Genomic DNA, 25,320 nt, shown 5'->3' on the forward strand with positions numbered 1-25,320 from the left:
AGAGTACTCTATTCCATAAAATTTCATATGCTTTTACTATTCAGTCAATCTCAAATAAATTTATACCATCTGTAAAGGATTTCGGCAGCATAATTTTTTTCGTCGTTATAAATCTAGTTTACCTACATTCTTTCCAAGAGCCGATAACTGCTTTAGAGCTATATAAGTCTACTTTGCAGGCAGAAACAAGTAGCGCTCTCTGTCGAGTCTTTAAGGTTGTAAAAATTCTTCATATTGAGGGTCTACCTTAACAAGTTTGACCAATGATTTGCAAAGTCTAACCATAAAAAGACTCGGAAGTAGGTATAAATAAAAGGATAGGATCTTATTGAAATCTCAATTATAAAAACGGACTCAAAGGTAATGGGCACAGTCCTCTAAAACAGGTATAGATGAATCCAAAAGTTATAACAAAATAAAACGCCCACTCTACTTCACGTACAAAACTTCAAAAGAATCTTTTTCCCCCAGGTTATTTGCAAAAAAAAGATTTGCACTACTTATCACAAAAGAATCAACACTTCATGAGGAAAAGCAGCCATTCTCAATGGCCAAAGTTTTGCAGGCGAAAAAATTCGGTTAACTAATAAAGGCAGTATAACAATTAAAATGCCACTACTGTAGGCAGGAAAAACAACTTTATTTCTATTGCAGAAAAATTGCCTTTATCGCTTGAATTGCTTTTACAAGCTATTTAGTTAAAATTTTAGGCGCAACCCTAACGATTATTTTTCTTCCCCACTCTCTAGGTAACCCGCACTTTTTTGTATAGAAAACTCTATAATGACTATTTTCCAAAATTTAACAAAAATTCAATCAGCAACAAAAAATGGATATCATATTGCCAATCCAAACGACCAATTTTAAAATCTTATTTCGATTCTTTCTTAAACGTTTGACAATCTCCCGTAACATGATCACTATCAATTCTAAAGCTGAGAGTGCACATAAATAGTTTGTGAAGGAATTAGAGGTTTCAAGATTAGTCACTGAAACAGAATTACTGAAGCAGAGACGTTAGGAACACAGATTTTTTTTTAACTTAGTTTAGAAAAATTTGGCCAAAGGTCAGATATATATCCAGATTGGTTTACCCATGTCTATGTATTTGCAACATACGTTTCTCAGAATTTTTCAAAACCCGAAGAAATGAACCAAACATTACGTTAACAAATCTTGATGCAGAGAATCACCCTTTCATGATGAATAGTAGAGCAGTACCAAACAAATCTTTTAAAATGTTTCCTCCCGACCAACAGATAAACCTAGATTCTAAAGTACACCCTCAACCAATGGATACCAATGCAAGCAATACAGTGAGTTTTGATTTCATTTTTACTCTCCTCGACGACGGGACATTGTTCTCATCACCTACAGTGAACACAACGCTGAAACACAAAATCTTCGTGAACATAGGGTAAACCAACAAAACCATCGGAGATACCTCCAATGCATACTCAAAATATAATCAAAACACGCTTCCAATGATACTAAACAAGAATAGCATTTCCAGAACGCCAATCACGAAGACAAAGACATGGATCATTTCATTACTCATTGGTAATTTTAAATTCAACGAGGGCTCCACCTCCGACCACAAGGATGCCACTTGTCTCGGGCAAACGAATCGCAGACAACCAAAACCGATCAATTGGCACACCACGTCTTTTTGGAGGGAAAAAATGGTTTCACAATCTTTGCGATGGCCCCTCCCTGCAATGTGGAGCCCCTATCCTGGAGCTCTTGCTGCTTGTTGGGCTGCCGATCAGGATTTTCTGGAGTAGTTTCGTTGCGCACGGCATAATCGCCTGCATATCGATTTTGAACATCGAGACTAGAGAGACAGCCACAGCTCTCATAGGAGACAAAGTTCTCAAAACTCTAAGCTTGTCTCACGGGACTTTCTTGTGCTAAATACATTAAAATCTTTTCCTCTACCTCATAAATATATATGTGTGTGTGTGTATGTGTGTGTGTGTATGTGTGTGTGTGTGTGTGTGTGTGTGTGTGTGTGTGTGTGTGTGTGTGTGTGCGTGCGTGTGTGTGTGTGTATTCGTCGGCCTATTTTGGAGGATTTGTTTCTTTTTTGTTTTCTACGTTTTCTTCATATTAATTTTATTTGATGCCCCTATCCAATTCCTAGCTCTTTTTGGCTTCTAGGTTAACTTTTTTACAAACTGCTGGCCTTATTTAGAAATTCAAAAGATTTGTAACGAGATCATCATATTTTTAATTGAGCAATGTTTAATTTAAGCAAATAGACTACGAACTTCGTACTTTTAGCGCATAGTCCATTCTTCAGCTCAAAGCGTCGGAAAATTGATACAATTCGGATCGAAGCTCTAGCAAAATGTGCATTCTCAATTCAGCTTGTATTCATATTTCAGTTTCTATAGTCAGTTTTGGTAATTTCTTAGCTGTTCGCCGAGAACCAACAGTTTATATTTGTGGCTTCTGCATTCTTGTTTTATTTTGGTGGTACTCAAAGTGTTTTTCAGTCCAATATCTGAAGGACAAATAATTTTGGCATTAAATAATACTGATTTATTTATAAAACTGATTTGCATGTTTTTCGTTTTACATACTGTCAAAAAGTTTTGCGAACAACAACAGTACACAATATGGCTGTTTTGCTGCTAAAAAGTTGCTGGTTGTATCAACTAATTTTATTACTTTTCGTGTTAACTCGGTTGAATTACGCCCTCAATATTCTCGTGGTATCTACATGTTATACTGGCCATTTAACCCCAACATTGGCCATCATTCGGAAACTTTTCTCACGAGGACATACTGCGGATTTTTTAACGAGTGGACATTGTTGCCAGACTAAAATTCAGAATGGGCTGGCAACCAATGTTGACTGTTCGGATCGCGGATTTATTACCTTGGATGGAGTTGATGTGAACAACCCTATTGAAGCCATAATGCAAGTTCGGCAGATCTCAGCTGAAAATGGCACAGGCATAGCTTTCAAAGAAGTGAACGACTTTTTGAACAGTAATCGGAGGAAGTATGACGTAATGATGGCCGATTGGGCTCTTTTGGGTGCAACGATAGCTGCAGAATTGCATAACATTCCCGTTGTTACTAGCTACATCGGAACTTTGTTTTTCGCGTTGGACGATGATCCAAGTATTCAACCTAGACTGTCTTATGTACCAGAACCCTTCAAATTTTTCGAGAACTTTGTTGAATTTTTCACAGCTTATGTTTATCATAGAGCCGCTTCGGGTCCTGCTTTTGATATCGTTGTCGATATTAACAGAAAATTCAATATGCAGCCCAAAATTCAAAATTATGGACTCACGTTTCTGCTGCCCAGCACGTATTATCACGCATTTTCGAATTTAATTCACTTTGGTCCTCCGAATGTTTTCACGCCCAGTAAAATTTTTATGAATGAAAAGACAAATGTTCATCAAGTTGGTTATTTACCAGAGGCAGAATTTTACCGAAAACTTGACAAAAAAGTTCAATTGTTTGTTGAAAATTCAAAATCTCCTGTTATTTATATTGCAATGGGAACATTATTTCAAATGGAACTTTCAAAACTCGAGAAAGTTGTCCGTGATTTATCAATCCATAGAGAGTTCTCGTTTATCTGGTCAGCTTCTGATTTTTACTTTGAAAAATTGAAGTCGTTGGGTTTACCCGAAAACAAATTGATAATAGTTAACAATGTAGCGCAATTAACGTTACTGATGAACGAGAAGGTTGTAGCATTTTTGTCGCATGCAGGTAACGTTCTTTATTCTTTTTCTATCATATTGTGGAATCGTTGTGCAACCACTTAAATTTATAGAAAAATGAGTTCCGAAATGACTGTTTTATGGCAATTCTTTTATCGCTGACCAATTTTGCAGATAGAGATTGAAACTAATTAAATGAAAATCTTCAGAAACAACAAAATTTAATTTAGAGATGTTAAATTTTTTTCTCTACAAGCAGTCAAAAAAGAAAAATTTTAGGTCGGAAACAAATTGTTACGATACGTACTGTGCTGTCAAGCTCATGAGGTGCTTTTTTCGTCGAGACAATAAACAACTCCCAAAATTACTAAAATCCTATGTACTTGAGTTAGCTGAAGCAAAAAAATGTGAAAATTTTCAAAATAATGAAACAGTTCCTATTCGATTACTATCGGTCGAATTAAAACTCTATGGGATTCTGTTGATTTTCAAATGTTCTTCAATTTTTTCTCTCAATCCAATAAATTAGAAACCTCTTGTCGGAATAAATTTTGACTGAATGCTCTCAAAAATTGCACCTGAACGATAAGAAAATCATTTCGACGAACGTTTTAAGATACGTTTAATTCCATTGTAAACGCAAAATTGTGAAACTCTGAGCAAATTGTCTGCCAGCTGATAAAACAATTAAAACAAGAGCATAAAACTTCATCAAATTATATATTTATATATAATTAAATATATATATATATATATATATATATATATATATCTATATATATATATATATATATATATATATATGTATATATATATACATATATATATATATATATATATATATATATATACATATATATATACATATATATATATATATATATATATATATATATATTTATATATATATATATATATATATATATATATATATATATGTATGTATATAGTGTCATCAACACGGGTATGTCTGTTTCAATGTGAGATCGGAAGTTTTCGGTTTTCCATGTTCATTTCATGTTTAGTACTATCAGCTGGAATATGATACTTGAGATAAATATTACCTTAATTAAACCTCCTGTTTAGACTATATTTTTCCTCTTAGTTCTACAGAAATAAATAGCTACTAAAGGCATATTTGGCAACAATTTTTTAAATTGATCGTCTCAAGCTCGAAATATGCTTACATGGACAATCTTTTGATAAAAAATAGATAACATTATACGTTCTCGTCATTTTTGTTCTCTTACTTAAAATTACAACTTTCGCGTCGTTTTTTGCGTCAAATAATTTGACACATGAATATGAACATAAAATTTTGTAAATTTTTACTGAAAAGGTTTTTTTAACAATTTAATGAGCACGTAGAAAAATGTAATCTGTTATCCAAAAAGCACAAACATAACAAGTCGAATAAATAAACAAAATTTTCCAGATTAACTTAACCTGGATAATATTGAATTTTATTCGAAAATATATCGTAAAAACTGAACTGTCACAAAACTATCCCAACTGCAACACTGTATCAGAACAGTCATTTTCATAATTGAGTTTTTTAAGAAACAACCCAAATTACGATTCAAGAAACATTTTTACATAGTTGAATAATATGCTAATAATAAAATTATCTCCTCTTGATAATTTTTTCCTGGAAGCCATCTCAATTTTCTTACGTTAGAAAGAAGATGGAAACACTTTTAGGATGGAAAACAACTTGAAGTGGAAACGAATTTTCCCTCTACCTGGATGAGCAGAGGTCCCAGATATGATGTTAATTTGAAAAAAAAGATTGGCAGCAAGATTATTCCTAAACTCGGTAGCGAGAAAAACACATATTTTCCTCTCAAAAGAAAGAGTTTGTCTTCACAAACAGCAGTTGTTCAAAAGTTTTGAGGAAATCATTATAGAGCAAAACAATTTGCCTTTAAATGGGTACAAAAACCTAATGGCAAAAAGAGTTTTGTTATTTAATTTTAAATTCTATTTGTTTGCCTTGAACTTTGGCTTCCTGTGGACCACAATTTTTCAAAAAAAAAATAAAATTATTAGAGGGTTTTAAAATTTTTGCGACATATTTTCTATTTTAAGACTGCCGCTCAGAGTTTTTTAATTTAAAAGCGTGTAGATCTAGATAGGGCCCAAACTTGTTCAATTTTTAATTTTGAAATCCTACGTAAAATTTTTCAACGGGGCGATGCCAAATTTTGTCAAAAGTTCCGAAATTGGATGATAATTTATGTCACGTTAACTTGTAAGGAACATCAAAATTTTTCAATCTTGAATTTCAATGGGTACTTTTTCTTTAATTATTGCAACACTAAAGAATAGGAGAATGTACATCAAATTATTAAACAACTGCTCATTTCTTTTAAAGCAGTTGTTATTAATTGTTGATCTGGCAATATTTTCTCTTACAAGCAAACAACTAAAAACGACGCGAGCTTCAATTTTGTCTTCAAAACTTGAAAAAGCAATTTCATAGGAATCAGAATTGACGAAATATTTCCATAAGCGACCTAAAAATAGAAAAGTTCGATCATATTGTACACAACAGTACACTTTTTTATTTGTTTAGGAAAACAAAGAAGAGAAAGTTGACAAACATCCGCACGAAAATATTTTTCATTATGGGAAATAGGTTTCGCAATGACTATAGTTATTGAAGTCCAAGCTTTTCCGATTTTGAATTAGGAACGACACGTTTCAACTGAACTACAATATTTAATTAAATAAGTTAATGATCGTTTAGATATATAATTGTTTTGGAAAACATTCCAAGCTTAGACACCGTTCAGGTCAGTCTACTATTTCATATACGCTGCATTTAGGTGGAAACTCTGTTGCCGAGGCCGTTCACGCTGAGACCCCGATGCTGGTCTTTCCTGGTTTCGCTGACCAACCAGCGAACGCTGACCATTTAGTCCGGGAGAAAATGGCACTGCCGTTGGCCAAACTGACACATGACGAGATAACTTCAAAATTAGCTCAGCTTCTCTCTCCCGAAATTTACTCTGATTGCAAGAAACGATTGAAAAAGAGCAAAGAATTTATGATGTCATTGGGAGGGTACGAAAAAGCGGCAGACATCGTTGAAAAAGTAGCCAGCGGGGAAATAAAAGTTGTCGATGCGCCGAAACTTCTAAATATGGAACAAGTTTACAAAGGACAATTGGTTTATTACTCGACAATATTCATGGCCACTATTTGTTTACTTATATGGTTGCTTTACTTGTGTTGTCGACGTATCTGCTTTGCATCAAAAATGAATGTGAAAAGTCAAGAAAAACAAGATTGAACAAATTCGAGAACAAACGAAATGATTATCAAAATGATTATTTACATCAGACTGTGAATCAGTATTTCGCTGTAAACAAAAACTTTCGAGTTTCATTAGACTTCTACAATGGTTTCTGCCCGATTTTTTCTGACATATATTGAAATTTTTTCATTGAATTCTGTGATTTGAATGTTATCAGACAAAATAACTAAAATCTTTTAAATCATATTCTATCTTTGAAATGCTATTCTACTGATTTTAACTGCTTTTTGGTCAATTTGCTGCCATATAGTCAAGACCAATCTCGAAGGTTATACATAAATAATCTTTTTATACAGAGTTTTTGAGTTAAAATTGAGATGGCTCTAGGGGTAAATACTAGCCCAATTTAAGGTGCCGGATAAAAATTTTTGCAATAAGTTCTCATGAAAGATCTCAATAAAGAATGGAAGAACTAAAATTGCCAGAAATTTCATTGCAGATGATCTGTATTGATTTTTTTTCGGTTATCAGTTTTTTGTGATTGGCTTCAGCTTGCAATCAAATGTGTAAAACACAATATAATCGTTAATTTTGATTCTCAAAATGTATTTCAAAACTATAATTAAAAACAAAATGATCAACTGATTATGATCAAATTTCTACTTATGATCAAAATTAAATCTTCCAATGGAACGTTAACAGGTCGACTAGATGACAACTTTGCATAAACTTGGCTTGAAAGAATTTGGAATAGACGTCATGTTTCTTCAACGCAATCGTGATTAATGTAAGGTAGTCCTGGTGAAACTTAGAATCTTAAAAATTTTGACCTGGGAGAATAGTGGCAAAAACGAGTAAATTTAATGAAAAAAAAACGACACTGACCACGTAATGAATTACTTTCGCCAATGCACCCGGAACCTATCATGAGTATTTCCATTCAATCAATTATTATATTTATGATGAGATGAAACAAGATCTTAATTAAAATTACGCAAAATAAGATTAGATTTCTATAATTAAAATTGCAAAATTGACCATCAAAGCAATCTCTATTGCTGAAGTGTTAACCACCTTGAGCATAAAATTCCTCCATGACCCAGAATGACATGCGTGACCCCAGCCAGCTCTGATCAGACCAACTTGTGTCGCGCACGGGGTGTAAACCGCGAACGCTTCACAGAGTCTGGCAATTTTATCTGGGATCTGGATAGTCTGATCAAGACCACATCCAGAGTCTGTACGGTCTAATTAGGGCATTAGCTAAGGTATGAACGGTCTTTTCAGAGCCCCGCCAAGAGTCTGGATAGTCTGAACAGAGCTCTTTCCACAATTTGTATTGTCGATCAGAAACCTTTCCAATGTCTACAATTTCTGTTCAGAACCAAGAGGCCTAACCGATGAACGCCCAGTCCCTCCAGAAAAAGCGAGATAGTTAAACCCCAAGGGACTGTCTTTTGGGGAGCCCTTCCCAATTTTAGTTGATGGGCATCAAAGACCACGCTTAGGACCAAGCTTTGATGATGAATTGTTTGGAATAACTTTATTTGCTGAAGAACCCGAAAACAATATAAATAAAATGAGAATGTTGACTATTTTTCTGCCAATAATATATTATAACAATTATTACTGCTACGCTACTTCAACAGATAAAAGTGTCAGTCACGGTACCCTCAGTGCGCGACCGAAGTGGGTCACACACTCCCCGTGCGCGACTCAAAACGATCTGGGGCTGCAGTGCGCAACTCAAAAAGTAATAATTGTTTCATCCTCTTTTTGTCTCTCATTTTCATTTTGGTCCTGGGAAGTTGCGTGTCACCTGATGGTGTTTTCTGATCAAGGTGCTGTACCAACATTGTGAGTTTTCAGTAGGTATGTCTTGTTGGCGGCCAAAACTTATAGATATTGGATTTATAAAAATAGGATATAAGTGTGATTTGAACAATTATATTTTTGAAAAGGGGCTCAAATTCTCTATATTGAGTCTGATAATTGGCACAAAAACAAACATTCTGATTTTCCGGATAGAGTTTAGTGCTGATTCGACTGTAGTGAAGGAGTAAGATCTCACTCGACAACTAACTGTTGTGATGATAATTATAAAACGTTTTTTTGTGCTAATGATAATGCAATTCGTGGAACAAAATACATTCTACAATCTGAATCTAAATACATATCTACATCGACACATAATAAATAAAGTTAAGGTAAATTTACCTGAACGGAGTTAAGGTAAACAGTTGATAAGGTAAAGTTAAGGTAAAGTTTACCTTATCTTTACCTTTACTTGAGATAAGGTAAAAATTAAACTTAACTTTGTTAAGGTAAAATTACCTTAGGATCTTTTCAACAATTGCCCCCCCCAGTGGTACCTAGCAGAGAATCGCCACCCCTTCTGTGCTATACTTTACCACGATATTACTTGGCCTACAGTTTAGGTAGCCGAATAATAATTTAAGCACAATTGCGAACCACTGTTCAAGGCCATGCCTCTCATGCGCTGTGGGATGTAATCCGGAAATCGCGGGTCGGTTATTGCGGCAAAGCCGCGACGCGCGTGAAGCGCGCCCACCGACCCGCCAGTCGGAAATTCTTTTCGCTTTGTAATTTGGTTCGGCTAGTTGCCGTACCATGGCGTATTTTATTCTATTCAATTTAACACAGTATGTGCATGCATGCGTGGAAAGTTATTAGTCATCTCTGATTGGTTAATAAATGGCTCGCTTAAATTCTATTCAAGAATAAGCACCCCTTTTGCAAAAGGGGGGCCAATTGTCGAAAAGATCCTTACCTTAATTTTCATTATTTTTTTCGTAACGTTCTGCTATATAATAACCAAAAAAAAATGTTTTGCACAACAATATCACCATTTAACGTAACTTGTTATGTTATAAAATTAAAAAGTTGGGAAAGTATGCGGAAGTGTCAGTTAACAAATATGATGTATTTTTAAGTGTAACACAAAATCTCATATTTAATTCTATTTGAAAACACATAAAAAGCACTCTATTCTGTTTCAGGTACACACGACAACTGAACACATTTAGAACCAACAAAGCTATGCCGATGATCGGTGTCTGGTTAAGTTGGCGACAACATATGTCATGTACAAACCTATGTAATCATTAGACCTTATCCAGTCAATAATCAACCATCAGCAGACTATGACTCTTTTATCCCCTTTTACCTCGTTGATAAGGTGGCCCAGACAAACGCAGACAACAATCAGTAATGATCAGACGAGCTCGTTCTTCTCGCCCACTCGTTACAAGACCTTAGTATAAAATTTAATATACGGTTTTGTAAAAGGACCTAGCAGATCTAGCAGAAGTTTTCTAGCAGCAAGATTGATTATGTATAATTTATTAACGGTCTTGCAAGAGTTCGTCAGAATATTGTCAAATTTGGACTAGGAGTTCAAATTCATAAATAATGAACCACTGAGTGTCCCCAATATCTTCATTATTGCTCTGTTACCAATTATAAAATGCAGGGTTTTTAATTCCTTCAAGGAAACAAAAAGAAGTGACGTGTTCAAAGTACTTAACTTCTTGTTTGTGTGATAATAATTTTCTTTCCTAAATATTTGACTGCTTATATGATAATAAATCATTGCTGCACTGCAGTAGATGTAAAAAACAATTTCAATTAATTTACGCCAAAAATGCTTATTTTTGAGAAAAACTCAGCTTTTTTATCATATGCGTTAATTGAGGAAAAAATGAAGACATACGATTTTAAAATAACCTGGGTTTTTTTAATGATTAATTCTCTAAAAATGGTTTTAGACTTTTTTATTGAGTTCGCGGATTTTTTTTCAGCAGTGTATTTTTGTTGCTTACAATACGGCATCGATGACTAGCAACCAAAACTACAGGTCAATGAATACTGTATAGTGGTGGTGTTTACTATTTTATTGGTCCGATGAAATTGACAGCATTTTTCTTAAAACAAACAGCAAAGCCTAACACAGGCAATGTCATGGAATACCAAATACGGGCTCAAGAATCTGTCTCACAAATAAAACAACAATTTCAAGAGGTTGGTCTGAAATTCACGAGAGTAGATTGCAAAAGGTGACTGCTATAAAGAAGAAGATGATCTCCCTTTAAAGTAGACAGTATTTGCATGCACTCAATTTATATACATTTGCATATATTTTGAACCTCCTGGGCCGATGACATCCCTTATATTTGCTATAAAAATATTTATAAATACTATAATGGTTTTATATAATTTAAATAACCTCATTGTTTTAAAGAGTTGGCTTTGGGCTTAAAATTTTTTATGCAGCAAGATAAAGTTTAATAATCCACAAAATTTTTAATTTTTTGGTGACTACAAAAAGATACAAAAATTGACAGCATTTTAGTACAAACTCTGAGAAGCTCAATCAATTGATCGCGTCCAAGAGAAAATCAGTTGATAAATATTTGTCGGAGAAAAAATCACTTGATAAGTATTTGATCTGTTTTTTTGAACGCCGTTCATTTGGAATGGTACGCTTGGTCTCTCTAGGCAGGTTGAGCTAACGAGGCTCTGGCTGAGGAAAGTAATGGCAACCTACTTCAGTAAAATGCCAAGAAGTTTAAATGGCCTTAAAAGTCAAGCGAGAAACGGCGTAAAAAGAATCCAGAAGGATGCCGCGCCCGGCAGGAAAGGTGTTGGTAGACAGGACACCCCCAGTCGACATCAAGCTACTGTCGAAGTAAAGAGTAGGAACAAGAAAAGTGACAACCTCCAATTTGCGGACGACATTGTCTTGACGGCTGCCTCCGAAAAACCAATGAAGAATCTTTTGGATCTGATTAAATTTGGGATGGAAATCAACTGCAAGAAGACAAAATTTATGATTTTCAGCAAAGACACTGATCAGAAGGTAACTATCCATCTGTTTCGGCCTGCCACTCGAAACAGTTGACCGTGTCAATTACCTTGGATCACTCCTGACGTGTGATTGCAAAAGCAGATGTGACATCCAGCAAAAGATAGCAGAGGCGAAGAAAGCTTTTTCTGATATGAAAAGCGTATTAGCGAATCTGAAGATGCACATGAAACTGAGACTACGAATCCTTAGATGATATATTGAACCCATTCTCCTCTACGGCAGTTAAACATGGACTCTGACGACAGCAGACAATAAAACCCTGATGGCAATGGAGATGTGGTTTTTGAGAAGAAATCTTGAAATCATATGGACAGACGAGGTAACAAATGAAGAAGTTTTGCAGCGTGCTGGGACCAAACGATGGATGATAAATTCAATAGCCAAGAGACAGGCATCCTTCTTTAGTCATATCATCAGGAAACAAGGATTGGAGAATCTTGCAATGACTGCCAAAATTCTTGGCAGAAAATCTCGAGGAAGACAGAGAAGACAGCATCTCGACCAGATCAAGGAGTGGACTGGAATCAAACAAACCGAAGTTCTACTACGAGCGGCTAACACGAGGAACCTTCAAACAGTCAACGTCCATTGACACGACACAAGAAGAAGAAATATTGCGCAGTGAGCTAAGTTTAAGTGAACTGCACAACAAATTCTGTTAATTAAGCATTTGATTTCCAGAAGAAGTAGAATATGAAACCACAAGGTTTTCCGAAAATATTGGCCTCTGCAATATTTAAAAACCTTCTTGGTATGCCTGAAATTTGAAATCTTTTTCGTTCTGAGTTTTTTATGCTCCTCAAAATCTTTTTGCAGATATTGAAGTTTGAGCTGAACTATTTTTAACTAGGTTTAACCGCGGCACCGCTGCCGTTGGTAGTCACTAGATCTTGCCGCAACATCTTGCTCCAATTATGCTCAACACAACAATTGGCTCTGGTTGGATATTCGCCTCAGATGCAAAATAAAAAATTTCAGGTAAATTTGCCTGAATTTAGATACAGGCTCCCTTAGATAGAATTTAGATACAGGCTCTTATTTATAATTACAGGCTCCCTTGAAGTTCAGATGTACAGATACCTGAAAGCTTATTGAACTGTAGTTCAGATATTATTTACCTGAACTGACTGAGTTGTGGTTACCTGAAAATATAGTGTACGCTTAAATATGCATTGAATCAATCAAATGTTTGCTGCTCTCAAAACTTTATTTAAACTATCGAAATTTGATGTAGCCTATCAACAGCGCTTCGACCTTTAAGATCGTTAGATCAATCACAACTCTGCATTTAAAGCGGATAATTGCCAATTTTAGAAAAAAAACTTGCTGTTGTATGTCAAAATAGTGCATATAATGCAGGAAAAATTTGCGCAATTTAATTGATTCAACAGAAAAACGGCATCAAAATTCTACTACCCGTTCTTATTGAAAAAGTACAGTAAAAACAGTACTTTCTACTGAACAGTACTTTGAACTATTTCAAGTCAGCCATTAACAAGCCAAACTTGAAAAACCACGATTTATATGCTAGCCCCTAAAAAACTGCATATTCGGCAAACGACTAAAAACGTTTTGCCTAGATATGAGATGATGACAATTGACTGTTTTGGAAAAAAACCAATGCTCAAGAAGACAGCCCATCCTTGAGCCTATTGCTCTTTCTTTTACAATGTCTAGAATTGACATTTTTTGAACTAATTTTTATCAGTTCTATCCATAGAGAATTTAGAGTTAAGACCATGCGCTGCGAGACAGATATAGCTCATTTAAAGTTTAGATTATGTAAGAAATGCGTTGAAATAGCTGCTAAAAGTTATGAAGTAAATTTGCAGAAAATGTGAGAATGCGGTGCAGATACGCAGTAATATTAAAGTGTCAGCGATTTCTAAAAAAATTGAGGGTTTCAGCGCCTCCAACGAAATTCCTATAATTTTATCCAATAATTTTACGGCATTTTTATTGCATTTCTTTCATAATTTTTGGCACCTTTATCGGAGCATTTCTTACAATGTTTAAACGCATCCGTCGCAAATATTCAGCAAATTTTTGTAGGCGTGTGCGTGAGTGTGTGTTTTCTTTTTTCTTTGACTTTGATTAGTGTTGCACGAGATACAATAAACAGATCACAGTTTTGATACAACGTAAGGATTTGTTAAAAAATCAAGCGGTAAAAACCATTCGACTCAAAGAGTAAGACTATTTTGATGATTTTTTGTGCATACACTCTAAACAATTGTCTGGGTAAATTTAACTGCAATTTATGATGGTAAACCAAATTTCAGGTAACATTATTTGCAACTTTGCTTGCAAAGAACGATACGTGCAATTTACCTAGAATACATTTTCTAGAAGTTACCTGGAAACTCAAAAAAATATTATATTAGGTACGTAGATTTTGACGTGAAAACATAATCAAAAAATGCATTAAAGGGTAGGCAATATTTCTCAATGGATGATTAGAATGTTACAATCTAAGATCGAGCAAAAAACTAGAAAACTTCAGCGTAAATTATTATGCCCTATCAGCTGTATTACCCTTGCATGGTACTATGCATGGTCCTATATGGTCCTTTGGAATGGTCCTCTGGTCAACAAGGTTCGACTTGGATTTTTTTTCTGTGAACACCGGACAAAAGTTTCTCAATTATACCTAATCAGAATTTGCATATCAATTGATTATAACTTGCCGGTAAATTTAACTAAAATTTGCAAGGAAGTTGTTCTGCAATGGAGTTTACCTAGAAACTGCCTGCAAACAACCTCAACTACCAGCAATTCTATGTGAATTTGCCTGCAATTTATCAAGAAATTGCAGAGTTACCTTCCTAGAATTTTACCTACAATAGAGGTTCTAAGTAGTGCTACCTGCAAATTCCATGTAAAAATTGCAGATAGAGATAGCTGGAAATTTTTTTGCAGCTAATTTTTTCTAGGTGAAATACCGGTGAAAATACCTTCAATTTCTAGACACTTTGTACGCACATTTACCAAGAATTTCACCTGCAAAAATTTTTCTAGGCAATTCAACGCGCAAATCGCATGAATGGTTTGAAGGTAGAATTGACTACAAAAATTTTTGCAGGTAAAGTTCTAGGTACGTTTGCCTGCGACTTACTTACTGCAGTGTACATGAACTGAACATAAAATATAATACTCTTCATTAGATTTTGTACTACGGTCTTCAAAAGTAATTTGAAAAGTATTGCACCGAAAAGAAACCACCTGCAAGGCGAAATTTCTAAGGTAATTCTCTCTGCTATTTTTGCATGCAATTTGCAGGTAGAACTACCTAGAGAACTTTTTGTTGGCAAAATTCTAGGAGAGTATCACTGCAATTTCTAGGTAGATTACAGGCGAAATTACCTACTAGAATTGTAGATAACCGAATTGTAGAGGAAAAATTTTGGGTTTCTTCTTTTGAGTGCAATTATAATTTCGGCTGGAAAAATTCCGTTGTAATCTAAACCATTTGATGATCAGCAAATATGAGATTAAATTTTTCCGATGCCTTTGAAGGCTATATAAGCGGCACAATTTGCACGTTTGATTTTTTTAAATCTTATACGTCATAAATAAAGCAAGCAATATGAAGATAATTGACTCTGCTATGAAGAATTGCTGCTAAATATAGCGTGCGTGCGTGCTTGTATGATTTGATTTTTTTCGCAATCTCGAGCTTTCATTTGGACTGGCGCCAGTGCTACAGTATACCTGAACTGAATATAATATATAATACTCTTCATTAGTTTTTGTACCATGGTCCCCAAAAATTAATGTGAAAAGTATTGCAACTATTTTCTATAGATGATTTTTAAACAAGTGTAAAATTTTGGAATATATTGCTTCAACATTATAAAATCAATAATTTCCTTGCTCTACCGCACTTTTTTCAACGCTGGTTTATGGTTTGTTTTGCATTTTTGTGTGTTCATGTTTTGCATTTTGTTTTATATGATTCACTTATTAAATAGTTTTCCCTTGCTTTGGCTCCAATTGAGCATATACGAAGAACTTGCTTCCTTTAGAAATTTCAGATCTCAAAATTCTGAACATGATTGTATCGGTAATTTATAATGGGGGATTTCTAATGAAATGCTGTTTCAGCAAACCAAATTGGAACCTCAAATATTAAGCACAGTAGTACTTTCTTGATCTTAGGCGTCGTCAAAAAATTGAATGCAATTCAAAACGAAGCCTCGAAATGAGCGTTTTCAAATCCATGCTACTCATGTCAATAAGTACAAATCCATAATAGATTAAGGTAATCTAATAGGGCTTAAGTATTGAGTTTACGTAATCAATGGTAATTTCTTAAACTTTGGTCGCCGTGAACAATAAACATTTTGGCGTCTATAATAGTCGCATATATACGTTTTTCTTCTGTCTTGAAGTCTTTTGAGTGCAAAATTTGAAGGCCACATAATTTTATTATTGTATCTCATTTAATGATTTTCAGATTTGCTTTTAAGCAAACTTTCAAACACTTTGCATCGAACATTATTAGTACACAACATGGCTATTCTGTTCATAAACAATCGATTGTTGTACCAACTGCTTTTTATGCTTTTCGTTCTAACACAGATTAGTTACACCCTTAATATTCTCGTGGTATCTACATGTTATACTGGCCATTTAACCCCAACATTAGCCATCATTCGGAAACTTTTCTCACGAGGACATACTGCGGATTTTTTAACGAGTGGCCATTGTTGCCAGGCTAAAATCCAGAATGGGCTACCAAACAGAGTTGATTGCTTGGATCGCGGGATCATATTTTTGGAGGAAGTTGACGTGAACGACCCTATACAAGCCATAAAGCAATTTCGAGAAATCGCGGCTGAAAATGGAACTGGCTTAGCTTTCCAAGAAGTGAACAAACGTTTGAGTAGTAAACCAGGAACGTATGACGTAATGATAGCCGATTGGGCTCTCTTGGGAGCTACAATAGCTTCAGAGTTGCATAAAATTCCAGTTGTTACGAGCTATATCGGAACATTGTTTTTGGCGCTGCAAGATGATCCAAATATTCAACCTAGACTTAGCTACGTTCCTGAACCATTCAAGTTTTTTGGAGATTTTGTGGAATTTTTAATAGCGTATGTCTACCATAAAACAGCCTCAGGCCCTGCTTTCAATATCGTTGTTGAAATTAACAAAAAATTTAATATGGAACCCAAAATTCAAAATTATGGTCTTACGTTTCTGCTGCCAAGCTCGTATTTTTACGCATTTTCAAACTTAATTCACTTTGGCCCCCCTAATGTATTCACGCCCAGTACAATTTTTATGACTGAAAAGACGAACGTTCATCATGTTGGTTATTTCCCGGAGAAAGACTTTTACCAAAAACTTGATAAAAAAGTTGAACATTTTGTCAAAAATTCGAAAACTCCAGTTATTTATATTTCATTGGGAACACTATTTAAAACGGAAGTTTCGAAACTTGAGAAGATTGTCAGTGATTTATCAATCCAACGAGAGTTTTCATTTATCTGGTCAGCTTCTGATTTTTGTTTTGAAAAACTGAAGTCCTTGGAATTACCCGAAAACAACTTGATAATCGTTAACAATGTAGCGCAATTAACTTTACTGATGGAAGAGAAGGTTTTGGCTTTTTTGTCTCATGCAGGTAAAGTATTTTTAATCTTTTTCTTGAAGAGTTGCTTTGTTATTTTACTTCCCAGAACTCACGAGTCTCATGTGAACTCCTTAACATTGGCAAGTCAATTATTGCTGAGATCATCTTTTTTGAGATGAAAATTGAAACAATTTTAATAAAAACGCCCAGAAAACAAATTGAATGTTGAGTTTTTAATTTTTTCTCTCACTAAGCAATCACCATTAGAACTTTTTATGGTGGAAAAAAAGCTTTGTTAATTTGTCAAAATGCCGATGAAGGACTATATTTTGTCTCAAAACATCAACTAAATCTATTGATGATCAAAATCTCATGGATTTGAATTTGAGTAAACAAAAAATTGTAAAAAATGAAAAAATTTTAACATTTGAAACCGTTTTAAGTTGTTCATTCTCTGTTCAGCGTTGTTTATATCATTTTCTATGATAGATGACAACTTAAACAGTTCAGTTTCAGTCATTCTCTATTTCTCTCTCTCTCTCCCTCTATCTCTCTCTCTCTCTCTCTCTCTCTCTCTCTTCATGCAAGACTCCTGTGAAAAACGCTTATGTTCACCCAAATTGTGACTCAAAATTTGCTGAAGTTTACCTACCTTCTTTTGAAATTTATAAATGATTAATAAAATCAAATACAAATTCTAAAAATATGAATAATTCTTTTTTTTAAACTAAATAAGTTTTGAAACGCGCCTTTGAAAATTAAAGGAAGTAAGAACATAGTGGCATCGCAATTATTTATATACTGTACTCTTTTGAGACCTGAAATTTTTTCCATATATCGGCAATCTATAAAGATTTAAGGCTAAAACTGTCAATTGAGGAACATATATTTAGTTATTGTTTGTTTCTTTAAATTCTCTTTAAAACTGACGTATCTTCGCGTCAACAGAATTGATTAATTGACAGGTTTTACTAAAAGCTGCAGCTAATGCATATATATTTGGCAGAAGCATTATTATTAGAGTAGGTTTTTAGATCACTTTTTCCTAAGAGCTGTCCCACTCCACAGCTTTTATTATATGTAATTTCTTGACTTGTGAAATTAATAACGAAATCTAAAAATAAATAATCCTAAAATATTTCATCACAGACATAGGTAAAAAGCTCGAGAAAGCCGAAATATGACATTTTTCTGGACAAAAAGAGTGCCTTTTCTATTTTTTGTAGGGATATTTGGTGTTGACTTTTTGTTCCCACTTAAATTTGAAATCAAAAAGTATTCATAAGTTTTCTGTTTATCGTCCAACTCAACAAGTGGCTTTTGCATAACTTGGCGCAACAGCAGTTTGTTAGTCACTATATTTTTTTAATTCCCAAACTCTCCTTATATGCACCGTTGAAAGAAAAGTAGAAAAGAAAAGACATTGATATAGCTTGTTGCTGCCACCTTTCTCTTTTTAGCGGAAAGAATTAACCATTGAATTGAATGAGAACTTAAGAAAATTGTTGCAACATGTAGTCCAAAAATCCAAAATTTATTGTCATAATATTGAATTACATCAGAAAATAAACAGCAAAAACTTCAGAAATTAAACCTTCAAATAGATATCTCCCATCAACTTTGTGTCCAGAAATGTCATTTTTATGAGATTTTTTTGAGCAATAAACAATTTACTAGTCAAGAAACGGTTTGATATAGTTTAATGATAAGCAAGAAAAAATACTCCCTTTTAAACATTATTTTTCCGAAGTTATCTCTATCGAAGCAAAACATTTTTCTCCAAAAATTATCAAAAAAAAAAGCATTTTGAATGGTCCGAGAAAAGATTGCAGAGTTATAAACGGGAAAAAATCTTGCAATAAGTTTATTTAGTACCCGTAAACTAGAACAACTTGATTCTTTCCCATATCGAATTCTTTCACAGTGGTACAACCAAAAATAACGACGTTTTTTGTAAAATTGTTCAAAAACTTAGAAGAAATCAATAGTAGAGCAAAAAGATTTTGCTTCTAAAACCATTAAAAAAATTTAAAACTGAAAATAAAAATCCCTCTGAGTCACTATTAAATGTTAATTGTCCATTCTTGAATTTTTAGTAGTTTAGGATATCAAATTTTTTGTTGAGACATCCTCTTTACTTTTTTATTTTTTCTAGAAGTAGTTCAAATGAAAAACTCTTAAGTTAGGTAACACTCAAATTAGTTCCCTTTTGATTAAAGCGAAAGTCCTTAACAGCGCAGAAAAAGTGTTGAAAACTGCCAAAAATTGGCCAATACTGCCGCGTTTAGGTCATCTCACATAAACTTTAATTCATGAGATAAATTTTTTTATGCGTTTGAATTTTATTATGGAATTTATTCATTACTTTTTGCAACACATCGCCAAAAAGTGCAACTTAAAGTACTGAAATATAGTTCTTTGCATGCAAAGCAGTTATTTCAGTTATTTAAACCTATCAGATAACGCTTTCTCTAACTTGGAAATGACTAAATTTAAGCAAACAGCAATTGGTCATTATGAAAACAGCAAAAGAGCAATTTCCTATGCACCAGAAATAACAAAAAAATGCCAGAAACGACAAATTTTTGAAAAAAAATGAAAACGAACAGATTGCACGAAGCAGCAGAATTTTTTTGTTTTGTGGGTTACAGAAAATCAGAGGGAAGACGACGAACTCTTTCTAGTAAAAATTCACACAGCTCTGAACACGTGAATAATGTAAGAAATTGACAAACGTCAAATAAGAACGGCACACTCAACTGAATTACACTATGATACCAAAATCAACGTAGACCTGAGGTATTTTTCACAAACCACTTTTTAAAGTTTTCACACAAATTTTTGACATCTGAGTAAGATTTCCTGCAGTTTGTGTCTAAATTTCCCCATAGAATTCACGTTTTTGAAAACTATTGCTTCGAGGTTGCCATCAAATATTCAATTTGATTAAATTCGGGACTATTAGCTGACTGTTCCAGTACCTCTTGCTATTTTTCTTTAAAGCGATGGCTGCATATGGTCCTGGTGACAATTAAGGCATTGAAAATGCTATTTTTGTTGCAATTCAGTAAAATTTTTTGAGTAATTAAGAAAATTTAGCTGGTTTAGTCATCTAGAAGCAGTTTCCCTTCATCTGCTTGCTCTAATTGTTTGCGGTTTTAATGAGAAATCTGATATTCGATCATGATTTTAGTTTGCGTTGCTTTTGTTTTTGTTTATCAGAATGGGTTAATTTGATTTTTAACAGCTTGCAACAGTAAATGAACACGACAACTTAACCACCTTTTCAAGGCAAAAATGAGAAAGAAATGTTGTTTAAAATGTCGAATTTGCACGTTTTACACCCCCTATAACTGTTCAAACGATGTGAGCAAAAATCATAAAAGAGTTCAAATTGTGATATACATAGCTTTTTGGTACTATAATGCACAATATATATATATATATATATATATATATATATATATGTATATATATTATACATATATATATATATATATATATATATATATTTAACTGTTTTGATGATTGCTTGGATGTGAAATTCATTTGGAAAAAATAAAGCTTTGAAAATTTTTAAATTAGTCTGCTTCTTCATACGGAGTGTGTTTAGGTGGAAATTCAGTTGCCGAGGCGGTTTATTCGGAAACCCCGATGTTGGTGTTTCCTTTCTTTGCTGATCAACCAGCAAACGCGGACCATTTAATCAGAGAGAAAATGGCGCTTCCGTTAGCCGAATTGACTCAACCCGAAATATCCTCCAAATTGGCACTCCTTCTTTCACCTGAAGTTTATCCTGACTGCAAGAAACGACTGAAAAAGAGCAAAGAACACATGACGTCAATGGGAGGATATGAAAAAGCGGCAGACATCGTTGAAAAAGTAGCCAGCGGGGAAATAAAAGTTGTCGATGCGCCGAAACTGCTAAATATGGAACAAGTTTACAATCGACGATTGGTATATTATCTGACAATTTTCATGGTTACTCTCTGTGTACTGATATATTTGCTGTACGTGTTATGTCGCCAATTTTTTTGTGATTCGAACAGAAAAGCGAAAAGTCAAGAAAAACGAGAATGAAAAAATGCGAGATCGCTAATCCTTATTTAATTCCGACAACAAACGAACTGAAATTGCAGAATTTAAAAGACACATGATAGTCGGGAATAATTTGAACCGTTGTAAAAAAAAAGCTGTCATAAAAACGCTATTGAACTAAATCTAGTTTCCTTCGTTTCATTTTAAATCTGGAATTTCTTTTCCTACGTACCATTTTTGACATATCTTGCACTGTTTTCCTAGAGCTTTTCTTTCCATTGTTCACATATTTTCCAGACCAAGATCAACTAGTAGAACTCAAGCTGCAAAATTTAACTTTGCATTTTTATACCGAGTACCGAGTTATCACAGTCTTTCACAGTTCTTTCTCTCCGATAACTGCATAATTTTCTATTCACTTCATTAACTCTTTTATTTGTCATTTGATAGATAGGGTTATTGAGAATCTGCTGCCAAATTTTTGAATTAAATTCAAATTTTTTACACAAGGCTTTTTTTGCATATTTTTGAGCATAAATTAATTTTGTGCAACTTGACCAAATTCATGGCGCCGGATAGGAAATTTCCTTATTCTCAGAGGATTCAAACGTTGGTCTTTTTTTGCAAAAAGTCTGTTTTTTCCCGAGAACAAAAGCTAATCTTGCATGATTCTTGCAAAAAAGAGATTTTGCAAGACGCAGTTAATCTTACATGATCTGTAAAGACAGCTAATTCTGCCAAGATTCTTGCGAGATTGTGTAAAGAAAAACTCATGCTGCAAGAGCTTGTAAGAATCTTTCAAGAATCTTACGAGACTTAACGTCGTCTTGCAAGAACATTGCAAGATTAACTTTTGTTTCAAACTCGGGTTGCCTCACGAGGTAAGAAGAGTGTCGCGTCTTTTTGCAGCCGCTGCCACAGAACATTTTCTGTTCAATACAGCGGTGATTCTTCAACCAGGAAAACAATAAATTGCATAAAATTGCAACAAGCGTCAATAATGATGAGCAAAACTTTATTAAAAAGGTTTTGAATGCAAGAAATCTGATCATGTGACAATTATCAGATTGATTATGTTTTTCGCTAAAAATTTTCGTTAAAACGCAGATTTCAATATATAAATTTAATGTAAACTTGAAATGAGAGAAAAAACCTTGGCCCCAAAAAATCATCCAGAGGTTCAATCAGGGAAACCATGACCAATCGGCGTAATGACGTCCCTCTGAGGTAGTAGTTTGCACTCGTTATTTTTTCATAAGCACATTAAGGGCAGCTTGCTTCCGAACTATTTTTTGAAAGCGACTCTGTTGATTGTACACAGCCAACAAAACCTAAGGACTATTCAATGTGCGTAACATTTCTGGTTCTAAGAAGTCATTTTCCCAAGTTTGTATCAATTCAGCACGCAAAAATCAATGTTCTTGTGAGATTCCAAGATTATATTTGATCTGTAGGGCAACCAGGGAACAACTCAAGAAAACCAAATTCACAGTGAAGAGTCAACTAGAAAATTTTTAAAGAGAGAACTGCTCAAAATTGCCGACACGTTGGCTAGAGAAGATGAAGAATTACCATTCAAAATACAAAAACTTGAAAAAATAATCGGGCTAGAAAATCTGCGAAAAAAATTAATGTTAACGTCAGTGTTATATCAAAAACAATTGAAGTCGTACAACAGTTTTTTTTCACTACTGGCGTTCGGCCTCGGGAAGATGAAAACCACAATTTTTTATTCGATGAAGCTGTTAGATGCCCCGGAGGTTGATGGCAGAACAAATCAGCGCTGAATCAGTCTATAGACAATCTGTCTTTTAGGATAGCCAGTACTCTGTTCATGTCACAATTTACTCTGGCTAGTCTTCACTTTTGACTAAAATTCACTGCATGAAAATTAATATGTTCAGTTTAACTCCTGCCAACAAGATTTGCTTTATATGCGATTCGAAATTTCGCGTGGGTTTTTGTAATATTTAATTTGCGTAGCAAATCGTAACCACTAAGCTAAATTGGCTTTGTGGTAATTGCCTACGAACTGGCTAATTCATAATTAGTGCGTATACTGCTAAATTAATTAGCAGTTGTAAGCTACAAAAGTATTGAATTATTCTGCTCAGATTTAATTTTTGGGTTTGAGTATTTACCGGACTATACAGGATAAGTCTAGCCTGGGCTAACTCTATGACCTAAAACTGGTCATAATGAGGAAAAACCGCTCATAAAGAAATTTAGAATATTCTGTAGATGCAATGTTTAAGAACTGAAATAATTTTTTACTCTTGAAATGTGCTGGTTCAGCAGTGAAATGCTCAGCGACTCAAATCCGGGGAGTTCGCTCACTATAAGCCATCAAGGTGAAGCATGTCTATCTGTGTGTCTGTTAAAATGTTTAAACTAGGAAAACTTTGTTTCAAATTCAGAGTGATCACCAACCAATCAGCTGCTTCTGAGCTCAAAACCGAAAACCCTAGATAAACTTCAGTTCAAGGGCTCACGGGGTGAAAAAACTGGCTTTCCCATTTTGAAGCCGAGTAGATTTTGATGATAACAACTAATATATATTTGAATGAATAGCATCTAAAACGCGTTTGTTGCGTTGGTGAGAGTATTGACATATTCCTTTTCAAACATACTTTATCTTAACGACTGGTCAATATCACAATGACGGCCGCTCACGTGCTTCTCCGCTACGAACAAAAAAAACTCAATAATTTTTTGGCAACAACTACAAAAAATGGTTAATGCCATGGTGGTTTCCAATTCAACATCGAAGTGCTCACTGGCTATATACTATTTTTCGAAGCTAAATAGATTGTGTTGATATCATTACATTCAGAGATTGCGAGTGCTTTGCAGATAACATTCCTTAGGTAATTCAGAGTGATTGTGGTGAGAAAAAAATTAACAGAAGGGAGCTAAAACAAACAATTTTTTTACATAAAATATTGTCTACGGCCAATAGAGGAAAGCTTTACAGGGATAAAAAAAGCTTAGAATAAAACAACAAAACCAACCACCTGTATTGGGATAAACTTAGGAGGCACTGTCTCCTTCATTCCACCGTGAAAAATTATATCTCCATCAAATTCCATAGGAAACATATTGGACGTATGTTGAGCACAATGGAAGTGATGCATCAGTTTAAATTTAATCATGATGGGGCACCAAAAAAAGTGACTAGAAAAATTTTGTAAGGAAATTTACAATTTCTTCAATCAACAGGTCTGATCGAAGGCAAAAAAAGTTGATCTACGGCCACAAGCTAACTTTTCAAAAGACGTGCTGGTAAACGTTTCTATGTTACCCGGGTTCTATGTTACCCTAGGTATCATAACGCATGTTGAGCAAAATGCAAGTGAAGCATCAGTTTAAATTTAAGCAAGATGGGTCACCACAACAAGTGACTAGAAAATTTTTTTGAATAAATTGCAATCAACAGGTCTGACCGAAGGCAAAAAAATTTTTAATGCGGCCACAAAATAACTTTTCAAAAGAAGTGCTATGTTACCCGGGTCAAGGTTTTGGGTGAATATTTGTAAAAAAAAATGCAATGAATGCGGTGCATTTTCAACGCATTTGTTGCAAGAACTCACCGCATCAATTTTGTGGCAAATTAATGTAAGAAATGCGTTGGAAAAATTAGTTGCCCGATTTTCACCGCAAAATTCACCGCATTATTTCACAAGAAATATCATAGAAGTAAGTGACTGTTGGTGCAGTGAAATAAAAAGTTGAAGACATGCATTTAATGACAGGAGTTCATGCTGCACAAAAATTGACTTCTTTTCGAGGAAGAGAGGGATTCTAAGCAACAAAACTTGTGGCGTAAATCAGAGTTACTAAGAAAAAATGTGTCTCACGTTGGTGATGA

General features: G+C 34.3%; 2 protein-coding genes across 2 annotated transcripts; both read left to right on the forward strand.

The window, feature by feature from the left end:
* Positions 1 to 2,307: 2,307 nt before the first annotated feature.
* Positions 2,308 to 7,154, forward strand: LOC142350256 (NDP-glycosyltransferase YjiC-like). The gene is made up of 2 exons (XM_075402031.1): positions 2,308 to 3,738; positions 6,518 to 7,154. The coding sequence occupies exons 1-2, from the start codon at positions 2,622 to 2,624 to the stop codon at positions 6,982 to 6,984; spliced, it is 1,584 nt and encodes a 527-aa protein (XP_075258146.1). The 5' UTR covers positions 2,308 to 2,621; the 3' UTR covers positions 6,985 to 7,154.
* Positions 7,155 to 16,124: 8,970 nt separating this feature from the next.
* Positions 16,125 to 22,899, forward strand: LOC142350418 (NDP-glycosyltransferase YjiC-like). The gene is made up of 3 exons (XM_075402265.1): positions 16,125 to 17,465; positions 21,028 to 21,371; positions 22,774 to 22,899. The coding sequence occupies exons 1-3, from the start codon at positions 16,349 to 16,351 to the stop codon at positions 22,897 to 22,899; spliced, it is 1,587 nt and encodes a 528-aa protein (XP_075258380.1). The 5' UTR covers positions 16,125 to 16,348.
* The last annotated feature ends 2,421 nt before the right edge of the window (positions 22,900 to 25,320 follow it).

Source organism: Convolutriloba macropyga, chromosome 12 (genome assembly GCF_964194025.1).
Source record: "Convolutriloba macropyga chromosome 12, txConMacr16.3, whole genome shotgun sequence".
In the NCBI taxonomy this organism is placed as follows: domain Eukaryota; kingdom Metazoa; phylum Xenacoelomorpha; order Acoela; family Convolutidae; genus Convolutriloba; species Convolutriloba macropyga.

What these genes read in the sequence shown, in the direction of transcription:
- LOC142350256 (XM_075402031.1), top strand. Translation starts at nt 2,622, where the DNA reads ATGGCTGTTTTGCTGCTAAAAAGTTGCTGGTTGTATCAACTAATTTTA. An exon ending in AGCATTTTTGTCGCATGCAG is followed by an intron (nt 3,739 to 6,517) that starts GTAACGTTCTTT and finishes CGCTGCATTTAG; the next exon opens with GTGGAAACTCTGTTGCCGAG.
- LOC142350418 (XM_075402265.1), top strand. Translation starts at nt 16,349, where the DNA reads ATGGCTATTCTGTTCATAAACAATCGATTGTTGTACCAACTGCTTTTT. An exon ending in GGCTTTTTTGTCTCATGCAG is followed by an intron (nt 17,466 to 21,027) that starts GTAAAGTATTTT and finishes GAGTGTGTTTAG; the next exon opens with GTGGAAATTCAGTTGCCGAG. An exon ending in AAGTTTACAATCGACGATTG is followed by an intron (nt 21,372 to 22,773) that starts GTATATTATCTG and finishes GATTGTACACAG; the next exon opens with CCAACAAAACCTAAGGACTA.